The following is a 27,986-nucleotide window of genomic DNA, read 5'->3' as shown; positions in this document are numbered from 1 at the left end:
ATTTCCACGTTTATGATAACACACACACACACACACACACACACTCACACACACTATTGCACTAAACCTCATAGTCAAATCCTTCTAAACAAATATCAAGAGATTTATTCCAATTCCGACACAAAATACAACTTGACGTTAGGCTCAAACAGAGGAACACTAAGTTTGTACAAAAAACGCTCTACATGAGGCTATAGTCATTTGCACGGAAAAATGTGATGCTTGACCTCCAACGACCAACGCCGCCGCGGAGCGTCTGCGTCTGTCTGTCGGCTAAATTGTCCCGCGACCTCTGCTCTGTGGCTCTGTGAGCGCTCAGTGACTCTCAGAAGACCCAGCTGACAGGAACCCACTGATGATCCGATGCCAGTTTGTCCAGCGCCAAGCGTAGGCTCCGGAACGCCGCCTCCAGGCCGTCGTTTACGATGCAGAGGTCAAAGTAGTGTTCGTAGGCTCTTTTAATGCGCTCGCTCTCGTCCACCGTCCTCTTTAGCTCAGAGTCCTGCAGGGAGCATGACAGGGACATGGGGGGGGGGGTTGATGGGATGACGAGGAGAGGAGGTGAAAAAGTGAAATCACATTACGTCACGTAGTGTTCATGTAGCGATATTTTTGATTTGTGAACAGGAAATACTTCAGAGGCCAGTTATTTAGCTTCATTTAAAGACTGAATTCCTCATAATGCTGAAGGAGCCAAACCAGAAGCATTACGTTAGCTGCCACGGTAAGACGTTAGCTGACAGGGTTAGACGTCAACTGCCACGGTTGGGCGTCAGCTGCCACGGTTGGGCGTTAGCTGCCGCGGTTGGACGTTAGATGCCAAGGTTGGACGTCGACTGCCACGGTAAGACGTTAGCTGCCACGGTAAGATGTTAGCTCCCACGGTTAGACGTTTAGCTGCCACCGTAAGATGTTAGCTGCCACCGTAAGATGTTTAGCTGCCACCGTAAGACGTTTAGCTGCCACCGTAAGACGTTTAGCTGCCAGGGTTAGACGTTAGCTCTCACTGTTATACGCTAGCTGTCACTTTTATACGCTAGCTTCCACGGTAAGACGTTAGCTGCCACGGTTAGACGTTAGCCATTAGCAGTTAAGTAATGGAGTCCACCATTGCATGTTTAACCCCTTTTTAAGTCCAGAGTCTTTGGAATAAGTTGGATTAAATCATCAGTAATCATAATACACAGCCTTTAGATTTCAAATTGAACAATTTATCCTTACATTTAAGTAAGGAAAATGCATTAAAGGTGTCCCAAGAATGTTTCTTGTACAAGGATCTTGGCTGATCTCTTTACTCCATTGTTAATCATGTGCAAAATTGGTACCTGGCTTCTAAAGGGATAGTTGAAAATGTACGTATATCATTCCCGGACTGAGAAAGAAATAATATCCCAAAAAAATGAAATAATTGCCTGGATTTCCCTTTAAAAAGAACACGCACTCACCGTTAACTGTTTTGTGATCACTCCCGACTCGATTGCTGAACGATTCATGGCTTTGAGGACCTCAAAGTCTGGGGCTTCAATGAATACAACATAGGGCAGGAACTCTGACGTCCGCAGGACTTTGATAGCCTTCGCGTGAGACAGGAATCAATTAATACAGCGGCGAAAAAAGTGGAAACTCTTGCACAATTACACAGATTAGAAAGTGATTATTATGCAGCTGCGTCTCCATCTAACAAATTTATCAAGGTAATGCGTTTTCGGCAAGTAATTACAGATCTGAAAATACATTATTGGTTTGTGTATAGATTTTCACACTTCAATAATTTGCATAGAGAAAAGAAGTAGAGATAAATGAGACAGGAAAGTTCCTCTACCTGTGGGTTCACATCCAGAATGCAGATCTTTCCCGTCTCCATCACCTCGTGAATGGAGCTAATCTTGGTCCCGTACAGGTTGGCGTCGTACTCGCCGTGCTCCAAGAAACGTCCGTTTTTGATGTCGCACTCCATTTCACCGCGGGTCATGAAAGAGTACATCTGACCGTCCCTCTCGTCCACTTTTGGTTTCCTGGAGGTGACTGAAGGATAAATAGATGAATCAGTATCTATTTTACACGTATCACACTATAGCGCTAAAGGGAACTAATTTATATTGTCAATACTAGTTTTTATATATAGTGTAAATAAAGACATTAGCTGACAGAAATGATTGAACGGTGAGTTATTAGAATGAAAGACGGCATACAAAGACATTACTTCGTGAAAATAAGTACACAAAATGAAATTTGTAGTGTGCAAACAAGGCAAAAATGTATGTGGTGTAGGATAATTGCACTCACATGGCATAGTGGTGCCATACCGCTGTGGATCCGACACCAGCAGCTTGTTCTTAAGGCTGCGACGTCCGACCCCCTGTGCACCAATCAGAACCAGCGTCTTCCTCCTAAAGGGCGGGACCTTTGCGACCTCTTCATAGATCCGCAACTCGTGCCGATCAAATTCTAGAGAGAAACCAGAGATTTAGGGACAGTAGCACAACAAATGCAAGAGCTATTGCAGCTCACAGTGTGACGTTGCAGATGTTTGTACCTGCATTCTTCGTGGTCAAATACATCATCTTTTTCTTCTTCTTGCCTCCCATGCCGGCACAGAGAGGACCTGAGGGAAAAACAGCGACACATTAAAAACCCTCCAACTTGTCCCTGAAATCCATTTCATCAAAGGCCTCTGACAGAATCGTGTAGCTTCAAGGTGAAACCTCTTATGGGTTATGAGAGTTACAGGGAAAGCAGCGCCACTAGGTGGCAGCGTGCACTCGCATTGACGCACCAGTGCGGCCAGTCTGCTGCCAGAGGACACCTGTGACTATGTGGTCTGCTGCCCGTCTGTTCAACATGGCAGCATGTGTGGCTGCTGAGGGACAATCTTTTATGTGAAAAGGTGGACATGTTAAACGTATAATTCAACTCCTCAAGCTGTGGCATAATTGTAAATATGCGTTTTATGTCCTCCTTAGAAAAATGTTCGGTAACGCTTTCTTTTACAGTCCCCTAATTACCTGGTATTTAGCTGGTAAATTCATGGTAACACTAAAGTGTTGCTAGGTAATTACCAAGGGTAATAAGATAAGTAAATACAGTGAAACCGTTGCCAAAATACTGGGTAATGCACGGTAATGTACTCGGTAAGTAAAGTAAAACTGTACTGTAAAAGAAAGCCAAGCTTGTTTCCATGTAATTACACACATTTTTAGGGTTAGGTTTGTTAGATTACCCCTTGGGTAAATAGCTAGTAATTAGGGGACTGTAGGTACCTGCTTATTACCAGTTTATAACCCAATAATACACTTACATTTACCATAGTTTTGCCATAGTTTAGCTGTACATACCTTCTTATTAACAGCAGTAATAACACGCTATAATTAACTATATAGTTACCAGGTAAATGCCCAGTATTTTGGCAACAGTTTCACTGTATTTACTTTCTTATTACCATTGGTAATTACCTAGTAACACTTTGGTGTTACCATGAATTTACCAGGTAAATACCTGGTAATCAGGGGACTGTAAAAGAAAGCGTTACCAAATGTTCTAATCCCCAACATCCACAGTTATCGTGTTCACACTGTACTCGCGGTTGGTATAGTATGTGGAACACGTTGCCCCGCAGATGGATGCGCCCTTCCCAGCTACAAGGTCAGTGCAGTTGGGCTGTCATTTTTCCTTCCTCGGAGAAGGGGCAAGCGGTGGGTTACGACTCGCCCACCACCTGTTTTTGTTGCAAGTTGAGGACACGGCACCGAGGTAAATAAATCTTTTCACTCCACGTCTCACAAGAGGCGATTATCGATCGTGGGCTCGTATTTACCGCGTCCTTATCGCCGCTCCTCGATCGGCGCTCGCCCTCTCAGGGCAGGGCCCGTTTGTGAACGTCAGACCGCGCAGCTTAATAACCCCGCAGATTGAATCAGGGCCAGCCTGAGTCATGCTGACGCTCATTACCAGTGCTCGCTGACAGAGTAACAGACTGGAGAGGTGAGAGGAGGATCGAACGTGGACGGGCTGAAAACGCTCGTATGATATGGAGAGGAACAGATGTTGTCTTTGTCGCTGGTGTGTTTGTGCAGCGAGGAGTCTGTGTGTGTGTGTTTTTTTTTTCCAATCTGCATAATGAGAAGTGCTTCTAGTTTCTCTGCTGAGAAGTGGTCGTACCTGTGGTAGCGAGCTCCAGATCTCGCTTCACAAAAGCTTTCCTCTTCTCCTCGAGGAGCTGGCTGGGAATGAGACCCGCGCTGCCTCCTTCTATGTGACAAGCCTACGACGATGGGAGAAAACGCACCGTTTAACAAGCCAGTGTGAATAAATTACATTTTTTTTTTAAAACAACAACACTATTGACTCTGTGGCTGGGTGCTATAATGACCTGCCACCAGTTGAGATCCTCCTGGTTAAAGATCTGCAGAATGTCACCACTCCTGAAGCTCAGCCCCGCCTCCTTACAGGGGATCAGGTTATCGTGAGTCGGGTCGTAGTCAAAGTGACATCGCACGAAGGCCTAAAAAGGGTCACATGAAAGATTGAAAAAAAAAAAAAAGGGGAATATGAATTGGAACAGGCTAAACAAACGTGGTCCGATTATGTCATTCTGACGCATTTGCTGTAATGTATGATATACAGTATGTGACCATGAAACCGGTCTTTGCCCGCCTTTAGAGCTCCTCCATCTGTCAGCTCACTTTCACAGCATCTCAAGGCGAGAGGATTCAGCTCGTGAAGCAAAAAAAAAAATTTTTGTGTCCAAACCCCGCAACGGCAGGACATGGAGTCTGAGAGACAGACGGAGTGAGAGAGAGAGAGAGAGAGACACAGGAATACAGCGAGAAAGAGAGAGAGCCAAAATATGTAGCCATGGCAACCATCCCCTCCCCCCTACACTAGATGCCTTTTCCCGTACTGAACTGATGCATGAACATAAAAAAAAAAAAACCTGCCAGCCCTGACTGTTCTGCGCATGTGTGTGTGTGAGAGTGTGTATCATTGGACACACACACACACACACACACACACACACACACACACACAAACACACACAATCACAATCTTGGCCATAGGGAGCTGTCAGCTGAGTTAAGTCACCAAGTCGTGGCTGCAGCTCCAGGCGTGAAGCACATACAGCTGGATTACATTCAGGGAGAACTTCTTTAATCATCGCAACTCCTCACAGAGCACAGCATCCACCTACACACCAATCGTGTCTGTGTGTGTGAGAAGAAATGTGAAAAAAATCTTCACTTCTTAATATCTTTGACAGGCAGCCGAGAAAACACTTTGGTACACGGAGCTGATGTTGTAAAGAAAACAAAGGAAAATGCAATGACTCAGAAAATGTGCTCTTTAGTGAATAACTAAAGGAGTTAAAGGTGACGACGTCTTGTTTTTTCCTGCAAGACGTCGTCCCCCAGGTTCCGCGGGTCCAAAGCAGCTGGAAATGTTCTACAACAGTTTCATTTCTACCTCTCAAACACAATCAGCTCCAGCTCCAGTTTTGGCAATTTGCAGACTTTCATTTCATTTCAGGAACTGCGCGGTTTCCCCCCTCGAGGCCCGAAGGAATTCTCTTATCACTCGGGTTAATTTGAAATCAAAACAAATAACACAGAGAAACTACGGCAATGCCGGAGGGCTCTGCGAGGCCACGGTTGAGGACAGCGGTGCTCTGGGGCTGCAGCTAAACGCTACGGCTCTAAATGTTTACGGGAATTATATCAGTAGTTATCGAGACAGGAAAAGTTAGGGGGGGGGGGGTATTTGAATATGGTATTTGTACCATATTCTGTATCCTAACTATTCTGTATCCTAACTATACTATATCCCATATTCTATATCCTAACCTGAACTATAGTCGATATCCTAACCCTAACTGATAGCCTAATCCTAACCATATTCTATATCCTAACCCAAACTATAGTCGATATCCTAACCCTAACCCTAACCATAGTCTATATCCTAACTCTAACCATATTCTATATCCTAACCCTAATCATAGTCGATATCCTAACCCTAACTGATAGCCCAACCCTAACCATAGTCTATATCCTAACCCTAACCATATTCTATATCCTAACCCTTACCATAGTTGATTTCCTAACCCTAACCATATTCTATATCCTAACCCTAACCATAGTTGATTTCCTAACCCTAACCATATTCTATATCCTAACCCCAACCATATTCTATATCCTAACCCCAACCATATTCTATATCCTAACCCTAACCATATTCTATATCCTAACCCTAACCCGAAAACTAACCCTAACCCTTTAAGGAGGGTCAGATTTGATAATGTGAAGATTGCCAGGGTTTGTTCACAATAATTATTGGTTTTTTTTGTTGTTTTTTTTATTGCCGAGGAAAACAAATCTAAGCCACGCAGGAGTGAACACATGAAACCATTCTCCCTTTCTTTCACATCTGGAGTCAGATAATAACATAATAGGAGGTGAATGCATGAATCTGTCTGTCAGGGCTGGTTTGCGAACACAGTCTCTACCAGCTGAGCTAATGGGGATGACATAAATAATATTGGTCAAATCTGTGGCTCAGATATTTCAGTATGAAGAAAGTGGTGGACTGATAATTCCTTATCCAGTTCAAAAGAAAAAAAATACTTCAAAAAATATGTAACCTATGCTAATAATTGCATCACACAAACCCTCTCCTCATTATTTCTTCTACGTTATTTTCTAGTGCATTTCAGTCTCGTGAGGAACTCATTTAGCACGTTTTTTTTTTTTTATCTCTTCTCTTTAAGCCAATCAGTCATTATGCTAACATCTCATTGGCTCTGCATAGTGAACACTCTCTAAACTGGGTCACATCTTCTTTGTGACTAACCTTCACTGACACCTACAGTGTTACAGCTACAGATCCATGGATCTTTCCCAGCTGCACTGGGTCACTTCCTGCTCAGATCTGATGAAACACCACAAACACGACAAAATAAGAAACAATCGCTCTTTTTTTTTCTCTTCTTCGTGGAGGGTTTCTAGTTTCGACCTTTCGTGCATAATCAGAACATTATTCTTGCCAAACAGCCAGTGCCGTCCTCCAAAGTCCTGCTGTTGAATTAGATTTACAAGCCTTGGCAGCGCTCACAAGGTTACAGACTGCAGGAAGGAAACCAGAGGGGACAGCAAAAGTGTTTATTTATCAACTGATGCAAATGACGGTAACCTTTAAAACCTAATTATCGTCTTTAAACCAATATTAATTTCACAATTGGCGTTTGAAAACTGATTCATCTTCAAGTGAGTGTAACGTTGTTGTTAAAACAAGTTCAACAAAACTTTGTTTTATCATTTCATTGATTGGTTCATTAAAGCAATTAACGATTGTAAACTTGCATTGTTTTATTATTTTCTGCTTGTTATGCATTTGATGTTTTTTTGTTTTTTTAACTTACATTTCATTTATTATATTAAGCTTTTTATTGCTTAGTATAAATAATTGAGGCTGCAAGCCGGGGTTTTGTCTCATGTATGACTTTTCGAGCAGATGGCGAACACACATCAAAGTTACAGGGCACTTCCTGTTTCAGATGGCCAACTTCCTGTTGGGAGGTCATGGCTAGCAAACGTGTTCAGGTCAGGTCCCTCGTCTCACATATGAAGTTTCAAGCAGATCGGTCAATGTATGCAAAGTTACAGCGCACTTCCCGTTTTGTGGCAAAATTAGCCAAAATTCCAAAATGGTTGCCATGGCCACGCCCCTTTAGAATCAGCAAAACCTTTCGAAAACTATTCATCGATGTGTCTAGTACAAATTGAAAAAAATATATTTTTTTGTGTCTGTGTGTGTTCAAGCTCAAGCTCACACAAGCTCAGACGAGTTTGTTCATTTACGAAATGTGCAAATCGCCTACACTACAAATTCAAAATGACCGACTTCCTGTTGAGTTGTGGCCATGGTCCAAATAGACATTTTGGACCATGGCCCATGGACCATGACATTTTGGACTAAGTTTTGTGAAATTTGGTTCAACTTAGTTTTGGCTCTCTCCATCCGGGTTTCAACTTAGGGGGGAGCTACTGAGCCATTACGCATCACTGTTACGCATTTCCCTTTAAAGCATTTTCTCCAGCTCTGATTTGCATGCCAATTTCCGTCCATTGCGGAGTGACTTACTCGGGCCCTAATTAAAGAATTTAAATACCATTTCCTTGGTAGGTGATAAAAGATTTAACTGTTAAAGGCTGCATGTGTTTCTATGGCTGACCTGTCTTGGTGTGTGTGGCTCCTGGTAGCTGGGCAGGATCTTCAGCACCACGCTGCCGCTGGCCTCCTTCAGCATCTCCTGCAGAACCTTGGGGTCGTTGCCCACCTCCTTGCCGTTCACCTCTTTGATGATGTCGCCCACATGGAGCAGGCCCTGCTGGTCGATCATGCCACCGTGGAGGATCCTGGCAATCACCAGCTCACCGCTCTCCACGCGGAATGTTACGCCCTACGAACCGTAGACGCAATTAAATGGACGGTTCGGTCTTGCAAAGTCGACGTTTTGGACAACATGCTCGTATGCAAACAAATACAAAAAAGAGACATTTAGACAGAAATTGAAAAAGGAAAGTCTTCATTGTTTCATTTAAAAGAACATCTCTGAGCGTTAGCGCCAGATATCTGGGGCATAAAAACCGAAAGCTGCTTCTCTGTGTTTAGTTCTGCCTTTAAATCAGGGGGGACAGAGAGTAAACCCATCCCAAACAAACAGCCAAAGGATTTAGGTAACGGACGATTAAATCCAGGAGAGGACAACAACAAAACATTACGGATACCACCTGCCATAAAACACTAAAGAAGAAGAAGACTTGAAGGGTTCAATTTAAGTGTCCAAAACAAATACAAACTGGTCTAAAGCAAATAGAAACTGCCGAGTGATGAAGTTATGTAGGCTACGATAAATAAACGCCTCAGGGTGTGTTTGTGTTGTTTGCTTAGTTGGCACGGCAACAGCATTCCTGATTACTTTTCTAATCAGGAATGCACAAACTCACAACTCATGACTTACCAGATGCTCGCCGGACACCTTACGGATCCCCACCATCCTGACTGCGTCCGGAGGCACAGGCTGGTTGTTGAGGGCTGCGTCCATGAACGAACAGGGGCTGGGGGGCGGAGTCTCGTAGTTTTTGGACGCCACAGAGTCGTGGGTCTCCAGGAGAGACTGGGAACAAAAAAAAACATGCTCACATCTCATGTGATATGGTTTAACTCTGGTCTGTGCCACAGAAACTTCCTGTTTGAAAAGTGAAGCCTTTGAAGTAGGAAACAGTAAGTAGCACTTAGCCAGCAGGGGGCGACTCCACTGTTTGCAAAAAAGGACTTCTCAGTTGAATGGAAGACTATGGGAAAATGATTTATAACATCACTAAACAATTTCCTGAATAAGTCATACTTTTGTATGTCGTCCAAAATTTGACAAAGAAAATAAAAAATTTGTCCAAAAAATATTTCGTCCAAAATTTGACAAAAAAAAGTCAAAACAAAATTTGGTCCAAAATTTCACAAAAACAGTCAAAAAAATTTGGTCCAAAATGTGTCCAAAAAAATGACAATAAAGTAAAAATTCCAAAATTTGACAAAAAAAAAATCTAATAAAAAAGTGGTCCAAAAGTCATACTTTAGCATGTTGGCCAAAATGTTCCAAAAAACGTCAAAACATTTTTTTTTCAAAATTTGACAAAAAAGTCAAACAAAAATATGGTCCAAAATGTAAAAATTGACAAAAAAAAAATCCCACAAAAAATGTGTCCAAAATTTGACAAAAATGTCCCAAAAAAATTTCAAGAATTTGACAAAAAAAGACATGAGCTCAATTGCTAGTTTCAGGGCTTATTGAATGGAACATAATGTAAGTTTTTGGAAAGAATATTCTTCTTTAGACGCAAATATAACAATAAAGCATGTCACATAAAACGGGGACAGTGTATAAGTGATAGCTGGTAGCGTCCAGTAGGCGTCACTAGTCAAAATCGCAGATCTCGAGGGTTTGCAACCAGAAGACTACGTCCAGTTTTGGGTCTTTAACATCTCAACGTGCAAAGCCTCAGCATGAATAAGCTCTGGTCTTCTTCACACCTGGAAGTGAGGTTCCTTCAGGATGCGGAGCAGCTCGTCGGCCGTCTGGCTGATCTGTGCGAGCGGACTGAGCTCATTGAGGATGTCCTGCACCAGCTCCATGTTGTTCTCTCTCACAGCCTCCAGTTTGGGCTCCTCAAATCGCTCGTGGGCCTGAGATTTAATTTAAAAAAAAGAAGATCAACATATAGCGTCATCAATCAATTGTTTTTTTTCCACCATTTACACCAGAAAATGTGTTGAAATGTTCATGCTGCACTATAACACAGTAGCTACCACCTCAGCAGTGGAGGTAAAGTAAGGTCACACTTTGCTCAAACAGTTCAAACCTGCCAAGGCTCACAGAACTTTAATTATTACCCATCAACAGTTTTTTCCACAAAAAACACCTGCAAATAAAACTACTACACAGTACACCACAGAGTACTTTGTAGCTGCTGCTGCACATCTGAAGTTTCTCTCATTCCCAAAACCGCGGAGGATTCGTCTGGTGGGACTCGCTGATGCTGCTGCTGCTGCTGCTGGGAGTCGAGATGTTTGTTTGTTTATGAACGAGAGGAGAGGGAGAATCCCTGCCGAGGAACAGGATACGGCGCGCGCAAACTTTACATGCACGGCACAAATAGATATTTACAGATTCCACACATTCCACATGTGCACACTAACTCAACTGCACACAAAATACACCGAGCTCTTCAGTCTTGTTCAGCGATACGGCAGAGGAACTTTGAATCTTGAGGCAGCGTCTGTCAGTGTCCATCTCTGATCTGATCGTCCCCCCCAAAAAACAGTCTATTTGATGACTATTACTTATGTGTTTATACAAAACTGCAGCTGATTTGACTTATTTGACCTTTTGTACTTGGATTTTTACATCCTCGCGTTATTTTTTTTGTCCTTCCTAAGTCACCAAAATGTGTAAAAAAAAAAAATTGGTCCAAAATTTGACTAAAAAAGTCATACTTTAGCATGTCGTCCAAAAAAAAGTCAATTAAAAAGTGGTCCAAAATTTGAGAAAAAAAAAAAAAAAAAAATTCCCAAAATTTTACAAAAAACATCCTCGTGTTGTTTTTTTGTCCTTCCTCTTAAGTCACCAAAATTTGTCAAAAAAAAAAAAAATTGGTCCAAAATGTGACAAAAAAGTCATTCTTTAGCATGTCGTCCAAATTTTGACAAAAAAAAAGTCAAATAAAAAAAGTGGTCCAAAATTTGAGAAAAAAATCGAAAAAATGTTCCCAAAATTTGACCAAAAATTCAAAAAAAAAAAGTCATAGGCTCAATTGTTAGTTTCAGGTCTTCTTGAATAGAACATAATGTAAGTTTTGGAAACAATATTCTAATATATGTATTTATACAAAACTGCAGCTGATTTGACTGATTTGACCCTTTGTGCTTGCATTTTTACATCCTCATGTTATTTTTCTTTGTCCTTCTCCTCTTAAGTCGTCCTCCTAGGCTTCCGTTTCTGACAAAATGTGACGATGCTTCGCAGGATGTCAAACACGTTTTTCATGCTTGATTTTAGCTTGCAGCAAAATGTCAATAACTGGCAGGGAATAGGGTAATAATTGTCAGAACTGTTTTTGTACAACGCTAGAATGTATTGCTCGGGAGGGGCCAAATTGCACAGTTTTACAAAAGAGTCTCGTTTTACAGTCTGAATGGATGAAAATATGTGATGCTTGGAAACTAACAGCATGTGTCAGGTCAATTTTTTTTATTTTTTTTTTTATCGTTTTCTAAATGCCACAACAGTCCTGTAATACAGAGCCAATCACAATCACATCACTGATATCAACTGGAGGAAGCGATGATAGCTGCTATTACCAATATCAGCTCACCGGGAGCCTAATCTTCATTCACAGTCATTAAAAATCAATGTGTCATGTGGTGAAATCAGCACAAAGTCAGTGGAGCAGCATGTACAATCTCATTGTGATTCATTTTGATTTCATAATTGGTATAATTTATTGTAATTTTCATGAAAAAATGTCAAAATCATAAGATTTTACATCATTTTCTGTGTTTTCTGAGAGTTGTCGAATTCATGCAGCTCGGCAGAATTGACTTATAAGGCTGTTTCAAGACGACTTATCAAATAATGGATTGCAGTGTCTTTCAGTTTGGATATTGCACTTAATCATGTCACAATTTCTGTGTAGATTACAATACAGTGCAACACTTTGCATGATTGGAAAGGAGCTTTTTCTTATGTCGGCCCCTTAACTTAAACTCAAAGAATCTTAGGTGGTCGATCGCTCACAGTTAACTACACCCTTGATTAGATCGACAACAACGAAAAGTGTGTTCATTTTCAACACCAAAACAACACAATATTTAAACATTTCCGACGCATAGTTTATCATTTGTTTCTCTTTCTGCACGCTGTAAAAAAAAAAAAAGAAAAAGTTGAGAAAACTCAAAATTTCAAGGCAACTTACTGCAATCAATTTATAAGTTTACAGCCTAACAAAATGAGGCTATGTTGTGCACTGTAAAAAGAAAAAGTTGAGAAAAGTCCCAAAAAAAATTCAAGGCAAATTACACTGTAAAAAAAAAAAAAAAAAAAAGTTGAGAAAACTCAAAATTTCAAGGCTTCTTGATGTAACCAATGTTTGAGTTTACAGCCCAAGGAAAAATCTTGAGTTTTTAAAAAGTTCCACCAACTAATATTTTTGTTTTGTTAGACAAACTTGTAAGTTAGAGTTGTGCTAACTCAAAATTCAAAATTATTATAGTATTATAGTTTTTTTTTTTTTTTTTTTTTTAATTATCTGAACAATATTAGTTAGCCAAACTGTTTGAAAAGAGAATTTTGAGTTGGCACAACTCTAACTTACAAGTTTGTCTAACAAAATAATATTAGTTGGTGGAACTTTTTTCTTTGGGCTGTAAACTCAAACATTGGTTACATCAAGTTGCCTTGAAATTTTGAGTTTTCTCAATTTTTTTTTTTTTTTTTTACAGTGTAATTTGACTTGAATTTTTTTTTTGGGACTTTTCTCAACTTTTTCTTTTTACAGTGCACAACATAGTCTCAGGATCTTTGGTTACTTTCTTGTCCCTGAGTGTTTTATCATCCACCATCTTCACGTTTTATGAAAACAGCTGTTTGTAGATGAAGTTGCCGTGACGTGAGACCCCGACACGAAAAAAATATGTTTTTTCTGATTCCGAGTGTTCTCACGGGACTGCGTGACGTCAAAATATTCCCACAACGCCACATGGGAATGTATTAAAAAATATTCCACTTCTTCATTCTCAAACGTTGCGGTATTTCCACCGCCTCAGAACGAGTCAACACATCAGTGTGTATTAAGTGCTTTTCCCTTTTCAGTGTTTATTTTCTGTATTCTACACTTGTGTCAGTGTGACGATGCAGCAGCAGTCAGCAGGGAGAACTACCAGGCTTCGCCGACTGCTGCTTTCAAGTCCTTGTTAAAATGACTGACAGGTAGCTCGGGAAAAATGTAAAATGAAAATAAAGACATCTTGAGTGTCATTTCTCAGTTAATGTACACGCTCAGAAATACACTGTGTGTGTGTGTGTGTGTGTGTGAAAATGACAACAACATTTTTAGAAAAACGCACTCACGCAGAGACGTGATCGATAAAAACTGAGCCTTAATAGAAACGGTGACATTTCGCCGAGCTCCACTGAGCAGCGAGCGGCAGTTAAATGAACGTGTGGTGTTTATTATCTGGTGGTTAAAGTTTATGCGACGTTTGTTTGTGTCTTTACATCCTGAGCTTTTTTTTTTTTTATTTGCTGCCACAGCCTCGACTTACGAAGGGAAAAATAACACGAGAACATTAAAATGCTAATGACATTTTTTCCTGGGAATGACTGTGAGCATAAAAACTACTTTGCAAACTGTGGTTAATGTGTATATTTCCATTTTGCAATGTTATTTAACTATTAATATAATATGTCATAATTTAAATATTTGCTATTTTTAACCCTTAGAACAGGCTGCTTTTTTCCACTGCTATGTTTAAAGGAACAGTATATACAGAGGCTATAAGAATATAGCAATATAGACGTGTCTTATATCCATTTTTTCAGCACAACCTAGGCAATCTGATGAAAAAAAAACATTTCACAGACTATATAAACAAACCTGAGCAAAAAAAGTACTAAAAATGTTTCAAATCGGGTTGAATTTGGTTCACTTGGCTCGTTTTTATGAACAAAAATAACAGAAAAAAAACGGTGTAATTTTGTGACTTCTGCACAATTATCGCTACTTTATATCACTCGTTAAAAAATTAGTGCTGGGCGCATTAACGCATATCGCGTTTCCATGACGACTGACCAGAAAAAGACGCGCGTGACGTCATGTTTACGTGACTCCGGATTGTTAAAATGAGTCTCTAAAGTAACGCTAAAGTTTAAAAACAGAGGCACACAGACGCAGTACACAGGTTATTTGTAGCGCTGCTCTTTTCGTTTCATAAACAGACCGCTCCAGTTGGACTGTAGGCGCGCTAACCGGCGCTAAACGAGCTAATGCAGCTAACAGAGCTAACTGGTAAACGGTGCCTGGACTCTGGTGTCGCGGCAACGTAAACGCGGCGTCACTCGCGTCTTTTTACGGTCAGTCGTCGTGGAAACGCGTCGTGCGCTAACTTAGCGTTATGCTAGTGTTTTCACCAACGATACTGTATAAATAAACCGGAGCAAAAAGTACTCAAAATGTTTAAAATGGAGTTGAATTTGTGAAATGTGGTTTACTTGGGCTTTGCTTTGTTTTGTCTAATTTTGTGAATTTTGCACAATAATCGCTACTTTATATGACAACTAAAAATTAATCATAACTTTGACTTAAAGGTGAAGTAAGTAGTTTATAGTGCCATCTAGAGTGCCATCTAAAGCTGGTCAAATGTCGTCCTCGTCGTCTTTCTCCGTGTCAGCAGATGACACGGCTCCCGTAGAAACATGGCGTCGTGGCAACGCAGTAGCGGCCCACGACCGTGTTATTTTACATGACTTTTTGAAACACTACGAGAATGAAACAAAAACTATTATACAGCGACTAGACAACGCAGGAGCACATAATATGTATAAAAAAGTGGATTTTGGGTTATATAAACCCATAAATACTACACAGTGTCCCTTTAACAACACATAAGAAGATGGACCAATAAGCACACACACACACACCCAGGATGTCCATATAAGGAGTTGTGTATTATTCCCACCGCAAATGACCATGGGTGCACCTACGGCACAAGGGTGAAATGAAACGCTGCATTGTCAATGTGAGCACAGTAGAAGCTCAACTGTTTTAATGTAATTCAACATTTAAAAAAAAAAAAAAAGGTTCTTCTCACCACTGGACTCTCCATGATGCCTTTGAGGAAGATGAGATCCAGGTCGTTGGCGGTGGTGGAGCTGGTGCTGTCACTCAGCGTGTCCAGGGCCTGATGCATGGCTACACACACACACACACAGAGAAAGAATAATAACACTTCAGTCTATTTCACTCCCGTTATTCCCGCCGTCACGTGTGAGAAACAACGGACACCGGAACGGAGAACGAGGATCACATTTACAATGAGTTCACATGGGCTCGAGAACAAGGGGGAGCGCGAGGGAGGAAGAGGAAGAGGAAGAGGAAGAGGGAGCTGCCTCACATCTTTTTTCCCAAAGCAATTTAACCTCTCTCACTTATTTCCCGCACTCCAGTCTGACAGCATCGTTCTCCCACAGCTCCCAAACTTCCTCTCTCTCAGTCTCTCTCTCTCTCTCTCTCTCTCTCTCTCTCTCTCTCTCCCACACACACACAAAAACATTCCATCTGAACAAAAACCGCTGAGAGAATAAATATTTCTATGCTACTAAAATGCATTTTTAGAGGCTGGATTTCTTCTAGTTTTCCCTCTGTGCACAGTTCATGGAGCTCTGGTAACATGAATATGACACACACACACACACACAGACACACACACACACACACACACACTTATATCAAAGATATAAAATCAAACCACAACAACAAACGGTGTCATCAGTTCAGTGGAGGTAAACACAAGGTTCAGAGACAGATGAGGGAGAAGCAAACACATTGATATCACCAAACAGCAGATTCATCACACGACATGTGACACGTCAGAAGAGTTGGCATTTTTCTCTCTCGCTCTCATGCAGCGAACACTTGTTTTCTTAATTTAGACGACGAGGCATTTGTTTCCAAAAAGCTTTTTTATTAAGGGGGCGATTCACCAAAGCAGCTCCTCGCACCATATGTCTGATATGAGCCTTTACTGTGAGAACGGTAAAACAGTGAGATGGAGTTTGGCTGCGAGAAGAATTAAAAAACGCTCTCCGTGGATTCGGTTTTCATCGTCTGCACAAGTGGAATACACAGCACAACAAACCAACAAACAAACAAACAAACAAAAGGTAAGGGTGTTTTTTTTGTGTGGTTGTATGAGGTGGTGACACATAATCAGAAGTGACTTCGCCGTCTGGGAAGATTCTCAGAAATCCAGGTCACGGAGGTAAACTGGATTTCACTTTACGATGCTTTTTCCACAATACAGTTCCGGCTCGACTCGACTCCACTTATTTTGCTTATCCTTTTTGGGATAGTAATCCGGGCAACCCGTGGTTGCTCGGCAGCTGAGACTCTACTGACTGCAATGATTGGTAGACGGCGGTAGGTGGCGCCAAAAACATGATTTAAAAACATAAACATGATTTGCAGTCTGCAAAATATTTTTTTTTATGCAAATATTTTGTCTGTACTGTTGTTGTTGGTGAGTTCAGTTTGTTATATGAACATTATTCCTGAGTCTCTGTGACATATTAGGAGGATTTTATGGCCAGTTGATTTAGATTTATTACATAATGCACCTTTAAGCAAACTCATGAATGATGCTGAATGATCTGTTTTCTGAATATGATTTTTCACCTCATACACTTCAAAAAACCCTAAACCTCTAAAATGGAGAATGAGTTTCAGTGAGTAAACAAAATGTGTGTGTGTGTGTGTGTGTGTGTGTGTGTGTGTGTGTGTGTGTGTCGAGGTTTGTCAAGAACTTACTAAACACTTTGCGACTGCTCAGCAGAGCGGTCTGGGACATCTCTTCACTTTTAAAGACAAGCGCTAAAAAAAGAAGAAAAAAAGAAGAAAAAAACAGAAAGAAATGATGACATAAGAGTTATATTACACAGCTATTTTTGGCACTGAAGTATCTTCACGTTTAATTCAACAGCCATAAAACAAAGCCATAAAGATCAAAGCTAAAGCTATAATAAAGACAAGGAGGCCGGAGGACGACGACCTGAAAGTGGCCTCTGCTGGATAATAATAAGGTTATTATTACGCGTCTTGTTATTGTTTTCTCCTCTAACATCACAGGAGTCACCAGATCTGACTCCAACAGCAGCAAGGCCTCGGCCAACAGGTGCCGCATGATTATTCTGTTTTATCACCACAACTGTACTCCGCTGCTGCAACACTGGCACGTTTCCTGAGGTCGGCTTATCTCTGCGTCACCATGTGCACATTTGTTTTTTTGTGTTTTCATTGGTTCTGTCCGAATACGTAAAACTCTGCTTTATGTGCATCAAACATCTGCAGGAATACGCGTACATGACGGCCTGTAACTGACCCACGATGTGGAGAGGATCAAGAAAAAGGTGAGAAAGGAAGTGGAGAATCAAAATCATTTTTCCCAGTGCCGAGTCTGTGCCTGGGGTCCTTCTATTATTCATAGGGATTATTAAAAATCCAGCTTGTCCTCTTTCTCTGCTCTTGTTCCCTTTCTTCTTCTTCTTCTTCTTCTTCTTCTCTACAAATAAGAGTTGTCGCATTCTTTAAAAAAGGAAAGACAACAGAGGACTGGAGGCTGAGAAGGTCAAAGAGGTGTGAACACCAGGGCGCAAAAGCGGCCACTTTGTTTATTTCCTGTCAAACGTCAACTTTCTATTAACACTAACGTCCACATTAGGATTCAGGCCGTGTCGTATACCACAGCCCGCACATAAACTTGCAATAAAACTGTACCTGCTGCTCGTTTAAGTCACATATGTGGACGTTAAGGCGAGAGGTGAAGTCGAGTGGAAGTTGTTTTTCCGCTCCGCCGAGTTCTGAATTCCCCACATTATACCGTGTAACTTGATACCATTATAGAATTCCATTAAGCGAGCGAACAAAAAAAAGGGAGACTGAGGCGGAAACGTCTGGACCGCTGACGCGCACGTCGTGTACTACAGGACTTACTGTTGCAGGGTGCAAATTTAAAAGCTATTTTCAGACCTGAACGGCTCGTGTTTTACCACTATTTTCACCGCACCTGCAGAGGCAGGAAGTTTACGATTTCCTGCAGATTGCCCGGGTCAGATGAAAACATCCATCCACATGAGGGTCGCTGTGTCGAGCTGACGGAGGGCGATAGGAGGGGGTCCATCACAGGGACACATATATAGACAAACAATCAATTCACTCTCACTCTCACGCCACTTTAGAGTTCCCTAACTTACCTAATCGGTTAGAACGAGTCGCGAGTTCGCTCTGAATCGTCTTACGTGACTTTTGTATTCCCGTAGCAGCCTCCACTCGAAACTCAGCTTCAACTGTTCTCTACGGAACTACGCAGAATAGGTTCGTTTTCACGGCAGCGAGCTCGGAGGCGATTGGACAAATGCGGCACAATCGTCACTTCCATTGGAAGCTCGGCTTCTCTGGGAGTCAAGGGAGCAGCGGGGGCGGAGCGCGGACGCCGGAGAACCTGGAGAAAACCCACGCAAACATGCGGAGAACATGCAAACTCAAATGCAGAAAGGTCCCTCGTTTCCGACCGGGGTCTTCTTCGTGTAGCCGTTAGCAAGAGCGCTAACGGCTATACCAAACGTATGGGCACAGATGAAAAACATAACACCGAGAAATTTCAGGTACATCCAGGAGATCAGCATTTGAACACTAGGCTTTTTCTGCCGTGTTCTCACATGAGCTCACTCGGACATTATCCAGATAGCTTAGCTTGGCAGGTAGCATGAGATGCTCTGAAGTAAACTTTTTTTTGAAGGACATCCGCTTTCTCGCATTACAGCCTCTAGAGACAATGTCTGAAAACTGTTTGCATCCACTCGAGTTCAAGAAGAAAAGGGAGTCTGAATCTGAAAAGAGACTAAACGGGAGAGAGAGCTAGTGTCAGCAATGTGTCGTCCGACCGCGCGCATCATGACTCGACAAAGGAAAGGCCACGTGTAACCACAAGAGGAAACCAGATTAAAGCTCGTTTTGTCCATTAAGCTCTCAACCGAGAGCCATTCCACCTCCAAGGATAGTTACAATTAAACCCCTACGTCACTGATGCCGTCTAACCAAATCTAGGCTGTTTTTTTACAGCACAACAACAAGCTCGGTTGGTTGCTATGGAGCAGCAGTTGGGGAGAGGATGGAGAAGGGAGCTAAGGGAGCTAAGGGAAAGGTAGACGGTGCGACACAGGAGATGCAGCTGGGTCGGTCTTTCCTCCGCGCTGGATTCTCCGGGGGGGTCAGGTGACTCTATAACAACGAGGAACTCTTTAGTCCCAAAGTGTGTGATGAAAATGATCGTTTACACCCCCGGCAAAGACCCGGCGGTGATTATTCCTGGCACTTTCAGAGGAGAAGGTCAATGTGGAGCTGTTCATTGTGCACCAAGTAAAAAAACAAACACACTTTGTTCTGCGGAAAGACTGCATAATATTCTCTCCTCCATCATGCTCTCATGCTTATTTAAAGTTAACTGCATACTTGTTTTTCCTTAAGTCTCGGAAACAAACATGTTAAAACTCTACCTCGATGCATTGAAAGACTCCCAAAGACATTATGAAGTACTTTCTCTCAGTGATTCTGCTCCTCTGCAAATATAATTACCATCAATCCCTCAGATGGAGACGGATTAATATCCAAGCAGAATATTGGATTCACCGTATCCCATAGTGGCATGTACCAGAACTGATTAATCATTTATATAGCGATTCATTTATAACATGATTCATTTGTCCTCAAAAAATGGGTTTCTTTATTCTTATTATGGTACGGAGTGCACTCGGATGAAGTCAGATAACAGGGAAACATAGCAGGTAAAATGAATATAAAGTTATCGTCAACAGATCAAGATAAATAAGTCGCTCTGCTCCTCCATGGAGCAGCGACACAAAAGCAAACAGGCTCATGACAAGTTGTGTGGGCACAAATAAGCTTAATCATCCAGGGTCTACCTACATCACTGCAGTCCTCACTCACTCACTCACTCACTCATCATCTACCGCTTTATCCTCCACATGAGGGTCGTGCAGAAAGACCACCATAGTCCTCATAAAGGCAAATATACTAGAAATAAAAAAAAAAAACCTTGTGCAGGCAACTTCTCTGCCTCTGTCCTGAAGGAAGTCCATCCATCCATTTTCGAGGGGGGAGATGGTGCAAATCCAAGCCGACGTCGGACTATAGGCAGACAGAACACCAGTCCATCACGGGGCCACATAGAGACAAACGACTATCTACTCTTACACTCCAGTCAATTTACCTAATCCCCAAATCTGCATGTTTCTGGACTCTGGGAGGAAACCGGAGAACCTGGAGAAAACCCATGCACACCCATGGGAGAACATGCAAACTCCAAAAAGGTAAAAAAAAAAAAAGAAGCTCAGCTTCCTCAAATATGTCAAAGTCAAATATGAACTGCGTTGTGTTTACATTTCAGGACTGAACTGGGGCTAGAACGCGATTGGAACGCGTCACTAGTTTGGTCCGAATCGTCTTACGTGATTTCTGTATTCCCGTAGCAGCCTCCGCATTAAAACCACAGCTGTTCTCTATGGGACGACACAGAATAGGCCAGTTTTCACATCAGCGAGCTCGACGGTGATTGGACAAACGCGGCAAAATCGTCACTTCCACGGAAGCTCGGGTCCTCTGGGACGCTTCTGCAAGATAATTGGAGGAACCGTCTGAAAGGCGGAACCAGTTTTTGATTGACAGCATTCCAGAAACATACACTTTGTATAAAAACACTATATAGCATTTCCCTGTTTTACGGAATTAACGCGTTTCAACAATTTTTAGCAATTTATGCATAAATATCTGGCCCTGAAATGAGCTTTCCCTGGTTCAAAGACCGTGTGTCAGGTATTGGACTAAAGTAAGAAATTTGCAATCAAAACAATAAAATAAAACCTAATTGCATGAGGAAGCATTGAATCGTGGGAATTGTTGTCCGGGGGAGGAAATAGTTAGGGCAGATGTTTCCACCTGTGATGGATGAGGCCTCTACTCATGCAGGTTTCAGATCATTAGGTCTAATACAAGTAATTAAGATACATAGAATTTTTTTTTTTCTAGAAAAATGGAGTGACATTCAGCGTCTGTAAACACCCACACAGTCCTGGTAAATGACATCAACCAAGCTAACTGAGGGATCATGAAGACGTTTGGTTTAGGAAACGTCGCGCAATCAGCATTTTCACTGAAAATGAAATAAACAATGGCTCGAATTCCATTATTTAGCTTCTTTAAGACCCTTTAACGCACTTTTGATTAAAAACAGAAACCTTTTTTCCCCCGTTACTGTTATTAGCAACAATAAAAAAAACGCCGATAGAGTCAAGACGTCCTTCAAGCTAAAGTTAATGCTAATGCTAGTTACGGTTAGCTCATGAACTCATTCATTTTCTATCATATTTTAAATAATGCAAACAATTCTGTTCACACGGCATAAAAACGTGTACTTGTACGAGTCACTTTTTTAGCATTTAGCAAGATTCAAACTTTAGTTTTAAAGTCACTTATACTCTGCTAGGACCGCCGCGTGCTCGTCCCGTGAGGGGTCACATTTATGGGGGTTTGGAGAAATACTTCAAACCTTCCTCTAATCAGCTGAACGAGGGACTTAAGTCACCCCCCCCCCCCCCCATCGCCATGGCTACGCTTGGCAGTGTTAGGGAGGACGTGTGAACTGGATCGCCTTATTAGCCGGCTGAAGGTCACCGCTGGAGACGACACTTGTGATATTTGTTGACATTTTACAAAATGGACAGCAGCTCCCAACACAGAGTCAGAGTGAGAAATCACTCCAGTTAGAAGAAGTTTTGTCTGGAATATAAATCTATAAATATATATAAATATATGAAAAAGAAGCGGCTTTATCGGGTGTACTTTGAACCGTTTATCGTCGTCGCAGCTAATGAAGGAAAAAACAAAGATGTGCGCAGGGGATGTATGCGATGGCGGGTCGTAAATAATTGCCAGTGTCACAGCAACGCCGCAAAACCCTCAACACCCTAAACACCCTCAGCCAGGGGCGCAATTAAAATGTCTCCCCCCCACCCCCTCCTCCACCCCCGTTCTGGTGAAACCCGGCGATTATCTTTGACAGCAGCATAAAGCCCAATTTATACTCCTGCGTAAAGCGCTCTAGGTAGGTTACGCGTCGTCGGATAGCCTCTGCCTCGTCTCCGACTGCATGACATGTTTTCCGTCACTCCGGAGACGGAGGACAGGCCGAGCGAAGCTGCTCTGTGCCGGCTCACAGTGCACACCGAGCATCCACAGAGGTGGAGCTGATCACCGCCAACAACGTCGCTGCCAAACTATAAATACGTCATATCTTAACACACACAGCACATGTTTAGACTCTAAATGGCCAATTTCTCGCCTCAAATTATCTAAAAAAAAAAAAACTGTGTTCCGTGACACAGAAAAGTGAGTCACTGTTTTAGCATTTAGCAAGATTCAAACTTTAGTTTTAAAGTCACTTATACTCTGCTAGGCCCGCCGCGTGCTCGTCCCGTGAGGGGTCACATTTACACCGACAACGGAGACGGCAAGAGCTGCGATTGGTCCTCAGGACAGGCCGAGCTAACACTGCTCTGTGCCGGCTCACAGTGAGCACCGAGCGTCCACAGAGGCTGGAGCGGATCACCGCCAACGACGTCGCTGCCAAACTATAAATACGTCATATCTTAACACACACGGCACATGTTTAGACTCTAAATGGCCAATTTTTCGCCTCAAATTATCTAAAAAAAACAAACTGCGTTCCGTGACACAGAAAAGTGAGAAACGGCCACCGTTTCAACAACAACAACAACAGTCTTTTTCTCTCGGACGCCATCGCTCACTGTAGCCAAAAGCACAACAATGTAGCGTTGCGTAGTGACCCCTACTGATCGGGCGGGGAAATTGCAGTGCGTATCCGTCACCACGACGGAGAAGTATGAAGCTTTGAGGGGTCTCTCCGTGGTGACGCAGTTGGATAACGCATTACGTTTCGGTCAGACTGAGACTTCCTTCTTACTCACGTTAGCCTTCTATCACACAAACAAACATTACGTGCACCGAGCGCGATTTACTGCGTTACAGGAGCAGGAAGACGTCTCGCAACTTCCGCGTTCCCACACACCGCTCGACGAGACGCCGCTTCGCGTGCTGCTTTTCCCTTTTTATTTCCCATCCATAACAATCCATGCAGTGCTTTTATATGAAGTGTTTAACATCCAAACGCACACATAAATAGATAGTGGAGCTGTGAACATAATTGCCGTGTAGAATGCAACTCTGGTGCAATATTAATGAACTTGAGCATCAATTATGAATAGCGATGTATGGCTCTTCCCCGGTGCGTGCTGTGAGCAAACTTTCATTGTGCATTTATCATTCAATACAACGGACAAAAACGTCCCTTTACACAGACTCGTGCTGTTTTTTCCGTCTCCAACTCTCTCAAACGTTGGCGTATTTTCCAAACGCACACAGTGAAATCCTTTAGTGACTATTTAGAAGCTCCGCGCTGTCTTTATCCTCGCGTCTCGTCCTTTGTAGTCTGAGACGACGTCGCCCTCGGTCTCAATCTGTCTCTGATCGTCGTCATCATCATCATCATCATCACACGCCGACAGGAGGCGTCTGAAACGCTGACACACCACACTAACACGTGCACGAGCATGCTGTAATCTTTAGTTTGCAACTCCACACACACACACACACACACACACACACACACACACACACACACACACACACACACACACACACACACACACACACACACACACACACACACACACACACACACACACACACACACACACACACACACACACACACACCTCTTTGATTTGAAGCCATCCCTGCGTCCCACCACTTACCTTCTCCTTCCACCTTGATTCCCAGGCGCTCCAGGGAGTTGGCCGAGTCGTCCAGGGAAAGCCTTCCAAACAGGCTGCCAGCCATGGTGAGGAGCACCTGACTACTGTGTGTGTGTGTGTGTGTGTGTGTGTGTGTGTGCTCACACTCTCACACTCTCACACACCCAATATACTGTATCTGAGGCAGAGAGTGAGAAACACACCTCTCACTTCGTTCCCTCCCTCTCTCTCTCTTACCCCGAGAGTCTCTATTTCTTTCTGCCAGAAAAAACCTACTTCTTCTTCTTCTTCTTCCCCTCGTCTCCTCCACCTGTTCTTGACATGAATGTGTAGAAGCTACGCCTGGCTGAGCTTTTTTTCTCCTCCGCATGAATGAATGAATGCAGATGAGAAAGAGAGAGCGAGAGAGAGAGAGAGAGAGAGAGAGAGAGAGGAAAAAGGGAGGTGTGTGTACGTAACATGAGGGGGAAGAAGAGGAGGAGGAGGAGTTAGAGGTAAAGATTTTCCCTCCTTCTCTGTCAGAGTTAATGGAGGAGAGAGGATTTGGTCACAGACACAGGTGGAAAACCACAGACTGTTTATTATCTTCTGAAGAAGGAGGAAAAGTCGCCGTCAGCCACCAGGGGGCAAAAAAAAACAACTCAATTTGAATGGAAGTCTATGGGAAAATGAGATTCTCACTTGATTTATAATGTTAGTCAACGTTAATTAAAGAGTTAGTGGCATGATTAGATTCTTTACAGTGGCCCGGGAGTGCAAACCATCACCAGTGATTCTTGACACTAAGAAAAATAATACTTAACGTACTATTTAACATAAAAAATGACATTAAAAGACTTAAAAATGTTCATTTTATAGAATTTACTAATACAGCGACCGTTATGGCTAAAGTTTGATAAAAAAAAAAAAAAGCCAATGTCGGTGGCTCTTATTTTGAAAGCCAGGTTGACAGGAAGTGGTGCTATATACAGTATAAAATGATTGTATGTGAAGAAAATTTACATTTTTACATTTTGTAAATGTACGTTTGTTTGACATTTTGTGAGCTGAAACAATTACTCGATTAATCATTTATATTAAGATATTATTAAAAATATTATTTTTTATGATTAAATAATTAATTAATTCATCGATTGCTAAATTAATTGATAACTATTTTGATAATCGATTTGAAGCTTTTTCATGATTAAAACAACATTTCTTGTTGTTTTAGCTTCTTAAATGTGAATATTTTCTTCATTTCTTTTGCTCCACATAACAAAGAATTCATTAAAAGTGGATTAATCGAGAAAATAATCGATAACGATTACGAAAAAGTCATATTTAGTTGCAGCTCTAGTGAATTTGTTCAATTCAAAAACATACATTTTTCTCCACGTTTTGTAATAATGGTTTGCACGTCCAGGCCACCGTACTTCTTCAATAGAGCGTGATGTCAAATTTGCAAAATTCTGTTCCCATTTAGAGGAAAATAGACGCACATGAACGTCCGTGAACGTTCAAATTCAAATACCGTCAATACTACGTCCACTTTTATACACGGTCCGTGTGAGAAACGCAGATTTACATCCACAGCTTTCTTTCACTGACACTTGTAAAATATTCTCACTGCTTTCGAATCAAAACCGACCTCTCTTTGACCTTCTAACGTGCAAAAAATAACAGACTTGCTGAAATCCGTGAGAATGTGTTAAAGGGAAAAAAAAAAAAGGACATGAATTGGTTCAGAGAAACAATTTGCCGTGTGTTCCTGAAAGCACCACAGATTTAAGAGCGTAGCCCGCGGCTAACGCAGAAATCAAGAGTGAGTGACGGCGCGTTACAGAACAGAAAGCCCACACTGTGTCAACTCTCCACTGCAACTGCTTTTCTCCCTCTCTGCAGCAGCTGACTGCTGATTTTTTTTATTATTATTATTACAGCATAATCAAATACGAGCTCTCCACTTGGCCCACTGCAGCCAATATTCTTATTGCCTTTAATTAATCAGAAATCTGGCTTTTCAATCTTTTATGTCTGCGGATCGAGCGTCGGGAGGAAAAAACGCGTGGAATCGTTTCGTTTTTGTGCCAAAGCTACAGATCTTATACTTGGCACAAAAAGCAGAATAAATTATTCTAATGCTTTGATATCAGTGCCAAAGTATAGATGATGTGAAAATTCCCTTTTTGAAAAGTGCATTTTTAAACATAAGAAAAACAATCTATGTATCTGTGTCACATGACTATTCAGGACTATGTATAAATATGTTTTCATACATACTGTTTTACACAAAATATGTTCAACTACAGTGATTTTCTAAATAAAACCTTTTGTTGTGCTTCATTCTAAATTGTCAAAACAGTATTTTAACATGCAGTAAATTGTTAATAAATGCCAGATACAGACATTTGTGAAGCTTCGTTGTTAAAGGGTTTAAACATTTCTCCATTTTCTGGCCCATAAAAACACTTGGGTCAAGTCGACAACAGGCCAAAGTCTGCGAGATTATCTCACACATGATGATAATGTGTTGCCAGTTTTAAACCTGCTATTTCAACTAACGTTTGCACAAGATAGTTTTTATACACTACAATATTCATCCTGGGGTCAGTTTCATTAACCAGTGTAGACACAAACTCATTTTAGTTCAGGGGTCACACACACACACACACACACAGCACAATTTAATCTCAAGTGAGCGGGACCTTTAAAATAATATCATAATTACCCACAAACAACAAGAACCTGAACTTTTCCTGACATTTCCTGAGAAAAATAAGTGCAATTTCTAGAATATTAATGCTTAATTTGACCATTTATACTAATGCATTACAATAAGATCACAGTGGAATTTATAAAAAGGCACAAAACATATATATTTATACATATATATATATATATATATATATATATATGTATAAATATAGATACATATGTATAAATATATACATATATATACATACATATGTATAAATATATATACATATGTGTGTGTGTATATATACACATATGTATATATACACACACACACGTATATGTACATATACATATATATACATATATATACATATGTATATAAATATACACACACACATATATACATATATACTCATATATATACATACACACACATATATGTATATATGTGTGTGTGTGTGCATACATATATATATATACGTGTGTGTGTTTTAGTTCATATATGTATATGCCTTACATATATACATATGTATATATATATATATATATATATATATGTATACACACACACACACACGTGTATATATGTATACACACACACACATATATACGTATATATGTACACACACACACACATATATATGTTTATATGTACACACACACACATATATACGTTTATATGTACACACACACATATATACATATATGTACAAACACACACACACACATATATACATATATGTGCATATATGTATACACACACACATATATATACACACACACACATGTATATATATCCCATACATTTGACATACTAGTGGACGACAGGGGAAACAACACGAGTGATATCCTGTGAGGCGTGACTGATCTAAGGACAGGAGTTTTAGCGCTCTATTAGCCAGCTCATTAAGTCACATTAGAATTTGTGAGATGAGATACATGTGCTGTGTGCTGGGATTACAGCAAACCATTGAGTAACACACACACACACACACACACACAAAAACACACCCACACACGTCCTCATCACAGCGAAACCAAGCCACTTACCCGAGTCAGAGCTGGATGTTGCCACAGGCAT

General features: G+C 41.4%; 1 protein-coding gene across 2 annotated transcripts; it reads right to left on the bottom strand.

Moving 5' to 3' along the window:
- Positions 1 to 325: 325 nt before the first annotated feature.
- mpp2b (MAGUK p55 scaffold protein 2b) lies at positions 326 to 27,986 on the bottom strand (the record flags this gene model as incomplete). 2 transcript variants are annotated; one of them, XM_083904228.1, is made up of 12 exons in its annotated part: positions 326 to 502; positions 1,446 to 1,574; positions 1,823 to 2,025; positions 2,287 to 2,448; positions 2,537 to 2,605; positions 4,159 to 4,261; positions 4,370 to 4,501; positions 8,222 to 8,449; positions 9,011 to 9,166; positions 10,081 to 10,233; positions 15,415 to 15,515; positions 27,956 to 27,986. In XM_083904228.1, the coding sequence occupies 12 exons, from the start codon at positions 27,984 to 27,986 to the stop codon at positions 326 to 328; spliced, it is 1,644 nt and encodes a 547-aa protein (XP_083760354.1). The 2 variants fall into 2 exon arrangements, with proteins under 2 accessions (XP_083760354.1, XP_083760353.1); XM_083904227.1 differs by lacking the exon at positions 27,956 to 27,986 and adding an exon at positions 24,227 to 24,311.

Source organism: Microchirus variegatus (genome assembly GCF_963457635.1).
Source record: "Microchirus variegatus genome assembly, chromosome: 17".
NCBI classification, from domain to species: Eukaryota; Metazoa; Chordata; class Actinopteri; order Pleuronectiformes; family Soleidae; genus Microchirus; species Microchirus variegatus.
The sequence above is the reverse complement of the archived record's forward strand: the minus strand, read 5'-3'. Positions and strand labels throughout refer to the sequence as shown.